The following is a 15,124-nucleotide window of genomic DNA, read 5'->3' as shown; positions in this document are numbered from 1 at the left end:
TTTTGTCACAGCTGAACTGAAGATGATTCAAGGAAGCTGAAAGTCTTCAAAAATAGGCGTAAGTGTAACGAAAATAATTTAAACATCCCACAAATGGCCAACCAACTTGCATTTTGGAGCCTTAAGCTGTTTATTTGAAGGATAGGGCCTCTGGTGTTGAAATGGACGTTAGCTTAAAGTTGATGTTTTTAGACGGGAATGTTCAAGGGGTTTGAATCTTTTTTAAGGGTTGTGGATGTTGGGTCCCACTGACTATCTGGCTGGGGCAGCATATGGATGATACCCAGGGTGAGTATTGAGGAGCGTCAGAGGACCTTTGACCTGTGCTGTCTTGTGTTGCAGCTAATTGTATGTAGGCCTACACCTGTGCTACTACTGTGACATGTCAAAAACACCAGCAAAATGCTCAAATCTCAAATGTAAAAGTGATGATTTGCAAAGCTGACAGCATATCGCACACAGCCACTTTCAATACTTTGATATAGAAACAATGTAATTCTTCAACCCATGAAGTCATGTGTTTGTTTTGTGTTTTTTGTTTCTCATGATGTCTATTGTGTGCCATTTTAGGTTTTTGGAGACGGTGGGAGTTTGGCGTTTGAAGCGCACAACAAAAACAGGACAAGAGCAAGATCCCGAGGTTAGATTTAATTTCTCTTTAATGGTTGTCAAATGTTGACGATAGTGCCGTCCCTGTTTTGTTTCATTGTGTGGGCAGTATGTAAATTGCCTAATTACAATAGGCTGTGTAACACATCACGACAGGTCCACGAACACCAACTTTTTGTATGCCGTTACATTTGTATGAGTTTGATTCTTTAGCAGCCAGCGGTAGAGCAGGTCTAAATAGTTTCCCAGAGTGGTGGCGGCAATGGTGAATGAATTAGCTGTTAATGGCTTTGTGGTAATTGTTTTTTTTTGCTTGAGTAGTACTTTGGTTTGCTTTGGAGAGAGGAAAGCTTTTTGCCTGTGGTGGGTAAATAGTGCGTGTTGTGGGAGAGCATAATAACAAACTGTTTAGGACTACACGTGGTGTAAAACAAGGATGGCGGAAAACAACCATTTGGCATGTGGTATATTAGTGTCTCATGAATGTCAAAATGCATGCATAGTAATAATCACATCTGTTGTTTAAGTATTTTGAGTTTTTTTAGAATGCAATATTAACCGTCTACAGACATTGATTCCTTCCGTACATACATCTGTGAACTGCAGCCTACAGTCTGGCCTGAAAGCTGAATGCGGATAACAACCTCCGCTTTTTTACGTACTTTCAAATTTAAAATGTGCTCGTGCCTAATGAAACCGTGGTGGATTGTGCAAATGTGAATGAGTTGGTGTTGATGGGGAGCATCGGGGTGCCACAAATGAATTTCAATTAATTTCAGTGGGAAGATGCAAAGTCTGATTCCGTGGTCCACCCACTGAGATCTGGCCTTGTAGTCTGTAATGAGGAGAGTGATTTGGCTCTGATTGGAGCACCCTACTGCTTCAATGCAGTAATCACAACTGTGTTGATATTACTCTACCAATCCTCCCACTGCGTGGAGTGGACCCCCAGCTGACACTGTTTGAATTCAAATTAACCAAATCATTTAGTCACATTGTCGACCTTGGTGTGGAATTTGACGAGCAGCAAAATCTCTCACATTTAGCTGAGTCTTCACTGTTCGACGATGGATCTTAAGTCAAATGATTTTCAATAGTGGAGCTGGCTACTGTGGTGGGAAGTATGGCTGCATGGGGTAATATCACTGTCAGGTAAACATCTTCAGAAAATGTATTTTTCTGAGTAATTAAGCCTTTCTTTAAAAACCCCTAATGAAAGCATGAAGCAGAAAAGTACTTTGAATCATCATGAGGAAGAAAACACCACTCAATTAGGAAATGTCTCACATGTATTTTACCACCACAGAATGGCACTGATGAATGGCAGACTGCACGATTAAATCCAAATCCACATTCAAATAGTCCTATCCAAAGTGAATCATTGTTTTAATTTAAATCTTGATATGATTCAAATGTTTGTAGGCTAGCATTGCGTTGGAAATGATAATGTTGCTGTGGAGAATTTAGTTGCAACATAGCAGGTTCTATAAAATACTTTGCTTGTGTGGAGGCTACATTCACACAACTCCGTTTTCGCTCTAAAATGTAATTTTCATATTAAAATGTTCTCTGTATTCAAAGCTCTCCATTTCTGCCTGTCCAGATTAAAATGCAACCCCAGAGTTTTCAAAGTAAAGCGACTTCAGCAGCGATTTCAAGCACCTCCTTTTTAGGGGTTCTAAAAGTAAAGCTGATACTTGGCATTAATGTGGCAAAAGTTGTGAGTCTGTCCCTCTTGATAGCTATAGCGAGCTAGCAAGAACTCTTTATTAATCCCAAAGAGACTATTAGCTGAGCAGTAGTAATGATGATGATGATAATAATAATAATAATAATAATAATAATAATAATACAGTTTTATATAGTGCCTTTCCAGATGCTCACATACATTTTGAAAGCTACTAAATCAAACAAAACAGAACAGAGCAAAACAAACAAATAACAAAACAAGTTTAAAGGTTGAATAAAAAAGTGAGTGTTGAGGGTGGGCTTGAAGGATGGAAGAGTGTTGGCCTGGTGATGCACACAGCTGAGTAATCACTTGGGGCCACTACTGGCTGGGAGTAGTGAGTAGTCAGTGGCAGTATATATGCAAGGTGTTTTGAGAAAGTCACTGCAACCATGGGAGATCCTTGAGCATGCAGCCATAAATGAACATCCAACATATTAAGCAGTTTGGTGCAGCAGTTTATGCAAGATTACTGTGGACAGACACAGAGAGGCACATACGCTCGCACTTCCACACCTGGTGGGACGAAGGGGCGAAGCAGATTAAATAACATTTCAAATATAAAATAAGACACTGAGAATACTAAAGATGGGACTAACGTAGTAAAAGTCAACTAGTGCAAGTTGAAGGTGCTATTGATAACATTAAACCACTAGAAGGCGAACTCTACCATTGTACTCGCGTCACGAGAAGTCGTTGCCAGTTCCGTCAACGATGTACGTGGGAGTGTGCATCTTTTTGTGTTTGTTGGCTCTGCCCCCACTGCTGGAAAAAAATCCTGGAAGAAACACTTCACCACATATTCTGCACCGTTATTTAATAAATGAGATAAACCGAGAACAACGGCTCATACCTTGACAAATTTCGCTGCACAACCTGCGTATTTTACGGTTGAGTGGAGTGAGACAGACAGCCATGACAAGTGATGAATCTTTTGTAGAGACATGAATTCATTTTGCAACATGCAGCTATAGGCCTACATTATAGATTTAGTTTACGTTGTGTGGTGGCGTTTCAAGATTCAAGGTCATCTTAGAATATGGCTATCTAGTTTTTGGTGACCTTTAGCTGGTCACCTAAGCAGTGGTGTCGTGCGGATGAACAACATAACTTATTCCTATTTATTGGTTATTGTTTTTCAGACGTTTAATCTAACATAGCTAATATGTGCTTACATCAGTTGTCACCTGTTGCCACAATACATTTTCACGTATTCTGCAGCCTGATGGAGCATCAGTCAGATACCAGTGAAGCCAGGCATTGCAGAGGCAGCCTCCTTTAGTTGCTTGAGCGCCTGTGATTGGTAATGGAGTGAAACTGGGCACTTAAAGTAAAACTCAAAGAGATACGTGATACCAACGTTGTTACACGATTGACTCACAGGCTCTTGTTCTAAGTGGCAACCACATTCATTTTAGACCCATCAAAACGATTTAATTATTAATTTGCAATCGTAACATTTTTTTTTCAGGAAAAGAAAAAATAAATTACGGCACCTTTCTAAATGCTCTGTGGATATATTAAAGTTATCTATGTCAAAATGTTGTCATTATGACAACGATAAAAAAATAGTATTTTGAGAGGTGTTCTGTCCAAAAGTAAGATGCATATAACCACTGTGCCTTCTTTTCAATTATTATATTGATCACACTTTCCAATTACCCTGATAACACTGAGTGGCAGCAGCTCTTCATCACTCTATCAGTTCCGAGTAGAAGGCCATAGAATGTTAATATGCAATCCAAGAGCACTGCACCTTATAGGTTCACCTCTGAACACAGCCAGTGTATTAGAGCATTTCACTCATCACAGCATAATTGCATTTTCCCCACGTGTGTGTGTGTGTGTGTGTGTGTGTGTGTGTGTGTGTGTGTGTGTGTGTGTGTGTGTGTGTGTGTGTGTGTGTGTGTGTGTGTGTGTGTGTGTGTGTGTGTGTGTGCGTTGGTGTCTTTCCTTTCTTCCTTTATTTCACAAATAGCAGTCCATGAGTGTAGAGTCTCCTGTTTCTCATCAAAGCCTTTGAGAAGAAACTCTGCTGAGTATATTATCATGAGTGCTTTTCATAATATAGGAACCCTCCTTTATGCTCCAAATTCGTTAAGCTAATTAAATCTGAAGTCCTCTCATTATTGCAAGGATGATGTTAAAAGGGTAGAATTTAGGTTTAACACTTGAAATTGAAGTCGGAGAAAAAGCAATATTTCAATGGGCTAGCACTGAGATTGCCATCAACGATTTAAAAAAAGAAAAATAACTCGGCCCACAGCTCCCATTTGTTTGCTGTAAATTCTGTGTTATAATGATATATGATTACAGATAATAATCTATTCTGTGACCATTTAGCATTGTTGGGTAAACCCTCTAGTGCACAAGGCCATAAATGTCTGTCAGATATCCCAATAATAGCATCCTTGAGCAAAGAGGTGGAACTTTTTCTCCATTTGACTTTGGACATATTCCTCCACCAGAGGGCAGCAACAGTCAGAACAATCCGTTGTTAGTTTTCTTTACCTTTGCAAGCCCATCCCTCATGTAAGATAATTATTTATAACATACAAAGAACTGACGGATGCATGCACGGTAATACATGCAGAACAGTGCATATATCATTTGAGAAAATACTTGTTTTTACCTAAAAATGTCACCTCAATCCACGTTTTATGTCAACAGCACAATACAGCAGTCACAAACCATTCACAATATATGTTGGTAAACAATAAGGTGATTTTTTTAGTGTTGCATGGGGATGACGGCTGTTGGTCTTTATTTATTGTGAATACGGTGTGCCCTGACTTTCTATCAGGGCTTTTGAAAGAATGCTGAAGACATTTTGGTCTCTGAACTTCTCATTTCTTTTTGCCCTGGATTCTGGCAGCCCCGTAGTCAATGTTCATTATCTGCTCTTACAGCTTTGACTTCAGCACAGCAATTACATCCTCAGCTGCACTGATTAATCCAACATGGAGGCATTTCACAAATGGTTTTGAAAAAGACCTTTCCAGACACTTACCAGGGAGTAGCTGTGGCGCGGCGTGTTTATGCAGATAGACTGCAGCCAGTCATATTTCCATAAGATGCTTTCAATAGCTGCTTGAGTGTTCTCTTAAACTCTAGTGTATACTGTGCGGGGAAACAACAGTGTGTCGGGAAAGTGATTAATTCAATCTATTTTACTCCTGACATAAAATGGAGGTCTGCCCTATGTCACGTTTTGGATAATGTGTTGGGTTAAGTTTCTCTTTTGTTTCCCTCTATTCCCTCCGTGGCCATTCGTTAATACGTCTCCACCGCTCTCTGCTTAACTGCTTAACCTTCCCATTCTCTCCTGACAATCACATAATCAATCACTGTCCCATTACTTGACAAGGCAGACAAAGCGAGTGTATGAGTGAGAAAAACCTTTTGGCCTGTCTCGACAAGCAAGAGGAATGTCGACTTCAGAGGGCTAACACGGGCGGAAAACATAGGCCCAGTAAATATTCAATTTAAAGGATTCCCAGATAAGGCGAGTTGAAAAATTGAGGCAGCACCCATTCTTCTAGATAAGAGAAGACGGAGCCATCTGGAGGCTGGGAGATAGCGAACTCCCACACCATCCCGGAGACCTCTCTCTCATCTGCTGCAGCGGCGGAGAAAGGGAAAAATAGAGTGCCAACACTTTCATTATGTTAACTTCAAAATGAATTTATTCATATTCGGTGCATGTCGTTATTGGCTTTGGTAAACAGACTGTTACTATTGTATCCGCCATAATAGATAACTACGCGCTGGTCAGTCTTATGCCGTAATGACTTAAGAACATACAAACTATTTTAGACATTATTCAATTAAAAATACAGTTTTCTTTGCATTACCACTTTATGTTCATCATTTAAGATAACTTCCATTTGTTCTGAAACAATGTCACCCCTTCTACAGTTAGGTGTATCTTTTAAAACTGCTGCATTAAAAGTTACCATGAGAGAAGCGTCACTGGTCCTTGAAGGCATGGGTCATTTGATTTTTTCTTTTAACTAGTCTGTTTCATCGAAAGATCAGATGTTTGAAACCGTTGCTGCCCACGGTTTGAATACACTGGGTATATAGTTCAAAGTGAACCAAACAAGACTGATGCATTTTAGTTGCAGGCCTGTATCTCCTCCAAATCCACCATGACTACACCTTTGAAAACAAACAATAAAGGACGAAATGACTCTCGGCTTGTGAATAATCTTGTCCGTATCCTTATAATGCACTTTCTTGACTCCTCCACCCTGCTATTTCGTTTCAGCCACATCAGATTTAGCTCCAGGATAATGCTTTTGTCAGTGTGTTTTATCTGTTCTCTCACTCAGGTACGCCATGATGTTATCCATAATTACCCCCCACCGCATTTTACACTCGGCCCAGAATTCCTAATGCTAGATGACCGATGCTGGGTCGATTTTTAAATGTACTTTTGCGGCATTATCTTTTTGACCCGCATCGCATGCTGACTATCCCATAGGCTCCTGGGTGATAGCTGTTAATTCTGCGATAACAACGACCTGAAGTGGTAACCTTCCCGCAGTCTCGAGGACACACAGTTTGCTACATATGTGCTGTATTGCAGTCACAGCATTTCTTTTTCAACCTTGGGTGCTCTGCTGTGCTCTGATTCATTTAATGGGATCGAGAGGGAGGTTAATCACTATGTCCGCCAAAGACTGTTAAAATGCTGGCTGACCATTATATGAAATATTACGATTTGTATTTCTTTGAAAGAGAAATTTAAGCGCAAATTCCAAAGATGTGAACTCTGCTTTTCTCTCCTTTTTTTAATCTGTAACAGAATTGTCTCCCCCCGGTTAGGATTCACTTTGATTAATTTACTTTAGGAGGCCGACATCTGCAGTTTGCAGATTTTCATTAAGATCAACAGTAAAAGCTTCAGACAAGTTTCCACTTGTCGAAGTTATTATCCCCAGAAGACATGGTTGATTAAGTGGGGAAAAAAAGCTCTTAAGTATTCGGATAAAATAATGCTCAGGAAGGTTTATTTTGTTTGTCTTGTTAAGGAGGACTTTTTAAGACGTATATTAGAAATCTTTAATCCATAAAATTCAATACATGCCCTGCAAGCATTATTTTTTCTACCACCGTGCATTCTGCACAGAGTTGAATTTTGATCCGATTGCATTGATGTTTGCATATTCAGTCAAGCTTCAGCAATCAATCAGGGGCAGCTTTTTTTCCAACTGGTCTCTAAATGGTGTGAAAATACAGAGGCAATGCATTAAAAAAATGTCAACTGTAGAAAGTTTCCAGCCATTTCATTAACGTCAGCCAGCCCCAAGTGCAAAATGTTACTGTGAAAACTTGGCTTCTTTTTAGACCACATTTAGTCTGCTTGAGAAAAGGTACAATATAGCGGAAGAGGTACACTGCTATACAGTACAATGGATATGGTGGGTGGGTATGCCTATTGGCTGAAAGGGGAAGGGATACAGCGTGTTGCCTTGGTTTCATATTCTACAGGAACAGTGTAGTGTGAAGCTCTGTCAAGCCTAGTTTTAATCCTTTTCTCCACTGTGTTGTGATGTTATGTTGTTATCTTAATGATAATCTGTGCCTGTATTTCTGCCCTAGGCATTTCTGTCAGCCTGAGTTGGTTTAGGAGCTGTGCCTTATCAACAGCTTTGTCATTAAATCAGCTTTTTCTACAGACAAATTTCACTGCCGTTATTCTTATCAACAGATCAGCACACTGTGATTTTCTGTTCAATCAGAGCTTTGCAAATTCAATGATGTTTGAGTAAGAAAGATGAAACAAAAATTCCCATTGGGGAAAAAACCCCCCAATTTATTTAATTTTGTTTTCATGAGTTAATAATCAGACAACTAAAATTGGTATGCTTTGCATTTGTCACACATCAATGGCTTTAAATTGTTTTTTTTATTTTATATTCCGGGGTCTACCTTGTGCATTGTTAAAGGCTACACTTAAAAGAGGATGGAGGAATAGAAATGGTTGCAACATGATGATAATAAATTATTTTATCCACAGGCTGTCGATCGTTTACAGCAAGCAGGAATCTGGAACCTGTGCAATTCATGGCTTTTTTTCTTTTGTCAGTGTGAAATGGGATGTGAATCTAAAGATTTTATAGCTTGGTAGCACACATCGCAATTATGTGGACGTGAGAGATCATGTGGGACGTGCCGAGGAACACGTCCCTTAAATGCTGTATGTACAGAGGCAAGCTTTCAGGTCCCGGTCAAACTGACCTCTGCAGGCTGGAATTGGTACTCAGTTCTTCGGATAAAGCACTGTTCTGTCTGAGTGAGTGTTCTGATTGTCTCAGCATTGTGCTTGAGTGGAGGGCAGCGCCAAAATGAACTCTTCTGATTCAATCTTCTCCACCGTTTCGACACCGGTTCAGCCAGTCAGCGAGGAGGGTGGACTGACACTCCTTCTCCCAAACACACTCTCTTACAGTGAGGGAAACCGCTGTATGGCAAAGGTCCAAGGGGTCTCTTGCATGCTGCTTGCGAGGCAGATTCGACGCCCTCTCTCTCATCCCACAGTGCACTGAGAGTCTCTGGAGGCTGATAGCCCGGTTCCTGGGGATCCAGCGGGTCTTTGGAAAGAAGGATGCTGATGGAGGGCACAGTCCTGTGCACCGTCATCTCCGACGTCCCCCCTTCGCTGCTCTCCCACACCTCCTTCACCACCTTGTAGCGCAGTTTGGTCAGCTGGTGCAGAGAGCCCACTTTTCGTTTCATGATCTCGGCACAGGTGATGGTCTTCGTGACCGCACGGCCTGACCCGGTGAAGACCACCTGTCTGAGCCCGCCACCGCTCATGCCATTAACAGCCTTCTCTCCCTGCATCCGTGCCATGGCAAATCCCATTAAGTTGCGGATCTTACTTCCCTCCTTCACGCGCATCTCCAGCACCCCAGAGGCCAGTCCTGGAAAAGGACATGGGCTGTCCTCCTCAGTTCGGCAGACTTTCTTAAACCCTTCCTGCCCTAGTTTGAGCGCAGGGGGAGGGACTGGCAGTGGTGTTGGCTTAAGCGGGCTGGAAACACTGTTGACCACTGCTGGCTGGCCAGCATTGCTGAAAGTTTGACCGTGGTAGACGGCGCAGTTCTCCGTAGTCACCCCATTCTCCATTTGCATTGGTCTGTTCACCTCTAGTCCGGGATGTGGCCTGACAGCGTCTATGGTCAGGTACTGGTTCTGGCCACTGACCACTCCACACCCTGTGAACATTTCTTCTGTTCTCAACGCTGACAATATTAGTCCAGACACACACTCCTCCCACATGGAAAACAGCTCAACATAATTCTGTCATGCATGTGGCACTTTTCTCTTCCTTCAGTCAACAGCTATAAAGTTTCAAGACTTCACATAAGAAATATTACCCTGGTCCCCGAGAGTGCTATCAATGAAGTCTTTAATGCTCCCTCTCAGAAAGAGCTGGAGAAATAAGATAAACGCCTCGCTGGTGAATTAAGAGCACTGTCGGGACCATTCAAGTTGTTCTTTAAAGAGCATCTCCATTTCATACCACAATTTGCTATTTTGACAGTGCTCTGGAGATGTATTAAAATAATAGAAAAAAAAACAAAGATAAATTATCCTCTTTCCGTCATTCGTATGTATTTCATATGGTGCTTTTATCCTTAATAGCTGCAAAAGATATACAGCACTTTGTTGATTCTTCTTTAACAAAACTTTTCTAAAGAGAAACTAAAAGCTCAAATCAAGACTCCACCTTTTTCTCAAGGGTCCAGTCCAGCGCTGTTGATTTTTGATCTGCTGATCATGTCGCCTTCAACTCAAAATTGACCTCTAGGGTTGTCCAGCTGTTAGGTTCCTCCTCCTGTTTTAGGACCTCTTGGTGTTTTACTCCAGCTTGAGCAGGTCTGTGTTTTCTCTCCTTGTGCTCATCTTGGCATCCACGGCAGTTGAGGCCGGGCTTGCACGGAGTTCTGCACCTGGGGTGTCTTCCCCAGAGCTGTGTCTTGTCTCCAGTGGTGCTCTGGGAAGTCTGTTCTGTTCCCCACAAAGAGACATAAGGGACAGGAGCTGCCTCACAAATGCTCACAGGAGGAGTGTCTGTGTGGTTGAGGGGGAGCATGAGGGAAAGGGGAGACAGCCCTCTTAAAGGCGCAGGTCTTTTCATCTTTTAGATGAACACCCTCCCCTCCACAACTGAAGCCTGCCATCTGAGGGGAAAAGAGAAGGGCAGGGCTACTTTGTCCCTTTAAAACCTAGAACGCAGATCCCCGGCAACTTTGTCAATCTCTTTAGAGGACGTTCCAGTGTTCAATGTACATGACTGATTAAACCTGAGTTCTGGAATAGAGACTCAGTCAACCTTTAAAAATGCATTTTCAGCTACGAAACAATGAATTAAATTAGCTCTGTTATAATTGAAATCATCCTTCAAAGAGCCACTGAAAGTCAGCGACACTAAATTGCACTGTACTTTGCATTTATCCTATTAGATGTTTGTGACCATTGCAATTTACATAATACAGCATTAATAGCTTCATTGTTAAGGCAATCAAGTGGCACAGTAAGAATGCCCGTCTCTTAACGCTTGAATTGTTATATTGTTACAAGGCTGAAGAGCCCTTGTGATCAAGGACACGAGGACCACAAAAAGCACAGAGGCATGACTCCCATGTTCAAGGTGCTGTATTAATAGTGACTGTCTTCATTAGTCTGGCGTATCTGTGCAGGTGAGGAGATGGGGCTGACAGGTGGGGTAATAAGCATCTTAATGGGCTTTCCATCACCAGTGGAGGGCGCTGGCTCGCTCCCTTCTGCACAGAGTCAGGCCCAGACAGCTGTAGCGTTGCCCTGTTCAGCCCAGTCTCCTGGTCGACAGGTGGATTTGTTTTTGTGCGTGACTGACAGATGGGAGAATAGGTAAAGACAGCCCACTGAGGCTGAACCTATGAGGCTGAGGGAGAGGCAGACAGTCCTAACTACACTCTGCTCAGTATATCCCATGGTGCACAGTAGTACACAGAGAGTATAAACTCACCGTGGCTCAGCCCAGTCCTTACTGTGAGGCTAATACATAGTGGCATGTGTATTATATTGCATCCCTATGGTCATCAAGAAAAAAATAAGGAAAAGCCCCCCACACCTCTGGCAAAGTGGAAACTGGATGTGGATGTCTTTTTATTAATAGCATTTGAATCGCAATCATCATTGAAGGATCAATGGATCCATGCAATGATTATTGCTCTTCTTTTTTCAGACGGAGTCTGAGAGCTATTTATCTGCGGAGACATTCCAAACACTGCAGGAGACGTAGTGACAAATCTGTCTTTTTCTTGCCTTTTTTGTAAGCTTAAAAGAAAACCGGAGAGAGGGAAGACAGAGGGAGGAGGGGAGGGTCTGTAGCGCTCACCACCAAAGTGATCATTCTGTTGTTTGGGAGAAATTACCCTCATCAGTCATACAGAGATGCACAGCTGCCTAAGGGGATCTGGTAATGTTACTGCATAATAAACTGTGTTTGTGTGTGCGTGCACGCGTGTGTGCGTGTGTGTGTGTACAGAGACGAGACGAGAAAGAAATGCGAGAGGGCAGGGGGTTAAAGCAGTCTGATTTAACCACAGAGAGGTTAAAATAAATGACAAAAGCAGCTCTGTAATCATCCCTCCTTACTACATGATGTTGGCACTGCTCAGTTTAACTTAAGGAACTTGTTTGCTGGCGGGTAAGTGATACATTATAAAAGTAGGATTGCAGGTCTGTTTTTGTGTCTCCATCAAGACAAAACTATCCCCTTGATGGCTAAATAAAACCATCAGTGCTTTGCAGAAGTGCCGTGGATTGACCTTTTAGAGCGAAGCCTTTTTTCCCTTAAGTGGCTTCATTTAATGATGGGTGGAGGCAGCGACGCTCATGCTTTGTCACTCCCTCCTTCACACCTCCTCCACAAAGCTGGCCTATGCTCCTGTAGCTCGCCAAGCACTTATTCCTCACTTTACCTGACCTTGGCATTCTCTCCCACGCGCTCACCTCCCTGTCTTCCTTCAACAACCACCTTCGGCTTTCCCTTCTGCCCACCAGAATTTAAGTAAAGCAAAAAAACATTTATTCCCAAAGACTGTGACAAATAGCAGAGGTTGTGTCTTGCTCCTCTCCCCTATTTGCCGTGCACTTCAGATGTCTGAAGTGGTCGTTATGAATTGTTGGGCTGTCCCTTTTGTTGTGTGGTGCAGCACTGCAGAGTCTCGTCGTAGACAGGGCTTGTTGTGCTGTTGTCAGGGCTACACATAAGCGCGGTGCCTCACTGTGACAGCCGGTTGCTCACTTTACGTTAACCGCAAGTGTTTTCACGGTCATCAACCAATGGTGGCCTGGAGGCTGTCATTTCGCTCCGTGTGGAGCTCGCCTGCGGCTTGGTTCTGCCCCACAAACTCACAGCCGGCCCACATGGGGGTGGGGGGTGTGAGATGGCGCAACACACACACGCATGCATATGCACACACTTACAGACGCGCACACGCCCACTGGATGGGCACACACACACACACACACACACACACACACACACACAGAAAAACTATATGTTCAGCATAAAGCAGGCTGTTGGAGCAATTACAGAAACATGGCAGAACACGATGAAGCAGGCCCCGCTATCAGAAGGGAAATAGAGTGAGCAGAGGAAAAATGATGACGCCATTAATAACAGAACGGCTCGGAGGGAGGTGGGGGTGAATGACCCTCTCTTTGATTTCCCTGTGACAGCATTTTGAGGCAAATGGTTATGTTTGTATTCGATTTTTGGATGTCGAAATGGACATTATTTTTTTCTGTGAAAGGCACATGAAAAAGTAAACCAGCAGTGTAATATACAAAACGATGCTTGGAGTGCTGTTGTTCTTTCACTCAGGCATCCATTATTTTTTGTTAAATGACAGATCAAACTCCCTCATTGTCACTCTCTCATTTTGCATCTCTGTCTCGAGCCTTTTTCATACACATCTCGTCTCATTCAGGCGCTGCTTTCCCCTTAGCACTGCAATGCAGATGTGTCTCACACAGTGGCAGGAAACTTTCACTGAAGATGCTTGTGAAAATGGAACATGAGAGAGAGAGGAGCGAAGAGCATGAAAGAGAAGTGGTTGAAATAAATGCAATACTACCAGAAGTGATAGAAGATATGTACAGAAAACCCCAAGCGTTACAATGTGGAAAAAGTGGAAGCATATGGTAGACAAAAAAAAAACAGACACGGCAACTTTTGATTTATGAGGCTTGTCAATGAAAGTGATGTCTTTAGCTTCATCACCTAAACAGCTTTACAAAGCTATCACACCACCTTACGAACAGTGTTGATGTGTTTGCAGTTCCACCATGATATAAAAGGATGGTATTTTTAAATTGATTTGGGTAGAGCTGACCCCCGTCGATCCATGCTTTTTAGGTGTGTTATTGCACACAGTTTGATTAAAAGTGCTGTCTCTAATTTAAATTGGCAGCAGCGGTTGATAATCACATTTGTATTTGGTGCTTCTGTTTTGTTTGTCCTCCGGCTAAAAGTTAATGGACTTTATAGAACATTTTTGATCAATTATAACAAGACTTAATTTGCCATGTTGAAACAAATGCAAAAAGTAAATGAATGCCTCTGAGCAAGTATTCACTAATTCTACAGCTTTCAATTTTGGAACGTAATGCAGCTTACTGTATATTTTTTTAGAGAAACAAACGGACGTGTGTCACAACGAGATGGAACGGTGTATCTGAAGAGTAAGCATCAACATATAAACGGACTAGTGCTGTCAATCGATTAAAAAAAACAACTAATTAATCGCACAATTTGCTGTAATTAATCGCAATTAATCGCAATTAATCACTTTCTTTCTTCTTAAGAATAAAGTATGTTATAATGGATATTTAAATGTAAAATTATGGAATTTTTGTAGAATCAACACAAAGGAAGTATTGAAATTCAAATACTATTGTTAAATAGCAGCTTTTTTAACTTTAAGCAGAGATTCTCTCATGTGAACTACAGATTTCCAAAGAAACCATCAAGGCCATCAAAATTAACTGTCAGCTTGAAAAAGGCATATTTCTTATATGCGCTCCATCAAATATGGAAAAAAGAACAAGGAAATATTCTGCTGTGAAGTCAGAATGATAAATCCTTTTCACTCCATAGAACAAAAATCCCCCCCCCCCCCCCCCCCCCTCCCCGCTGCCAAAATCTTACGCTGAACTCCGTTAAAAACGAATGGCTAACGGCTTTGCGACACACGTCGTCATAAGTCTTACGTCAGCCGCCAAGGGAAGTAAACAAAACACGTTCTCGTTAATTTCGTTAAAAACATTTTTTACGTGTTAAATATTTCATAATTAACGCAAAGATTAACGCGTTAATATTGACAGCACTAAAACAGACATAACTGATGTTGGTGGCGTGGCTGTGTCATGTTGTTGTTGCTCTAAGGCAGAGATGCCAGGGTGAAATTGGACAGGGGGCCAGATTTTTTTCAAGTGAGACCTAAGGGGGCCGGATTACACTTTCGGACTGAAAAGGCCAAACATTGACTCAACACATGGATAGGTAGGCTATTTGAAATTATTCATGAAGGCCTACACATCAAAAAGAAATTGCATTGGCACCAAAATAGCCTCACAATGAGGCCTAAATTACATACATTACAAAGGAGGATGATTGACAGGTGCTCTCCTTCATAAAATCACGTGCACACTACGTGGCTGCACCTGATTGGACGGTCGCTTTCACAGCTGTCCTGTCTGCTCCCGGATTTCAAACCGACC

The 15,124-nt window shown here is 42.1% G+C and overlaps 2 protein-coding genes across 2 annotated transcripts in view; one reads left to right on the top strand and one right to left on the bottom strand.

Annotated features, from left to right (window-relative positions):
* slc6a2 (solute carrier family 6 member 2) overlaps positions 1-15,124 on the top strand; it is a 161,125-nt gene that overhangs the window by 76,011 nt on the left and 69,990 nt on the right. The window lies entirely within an intron of this gene.
* Positions 8,243-10,489, bottom strand: LOC311022956 (ribonuclease P protein subunit p25-like). Its single transcript, XM_084024586.1, has one exon. The coding sequence runs from the start codon at positions 9,626-9,628 to the stop codon at positions 8,744-8,746; it is 885 nt and encodes a 294-aa protein (XP_083880712.1). The 5' UTR covers positions 9,629-10,489; the 3' UTR covers positions 8,243-8,743.

This window comes from Eutrigla gurnardus (genome assembly GCF_963514095.1).
Source record: "Eutrigla gurnardus genome assembly, chromosome: 1".
In the NCBI taxonomy this organism is placed as follows: Eukaryota; Metazoa; Chordata; class Actinopteri; order Perciformes; family Triglidae; genus Eutrigla; species Eutrigla gurnardus.
The sequence above is the reverse complement of the archived record's forward strand: the minus strand, read 5'-3'. Positions and strand labels throughout refer to the sequence as shown.

Coding starts and splice junctions, on each gene's coding strand:
- LOC311022956 (XM_084024586.1), bottom strand. CDS start 9,628: ATGTGGGAGGAGTGTGTGTCTGGACTAATATTGTCAGCGTTGAGAACA.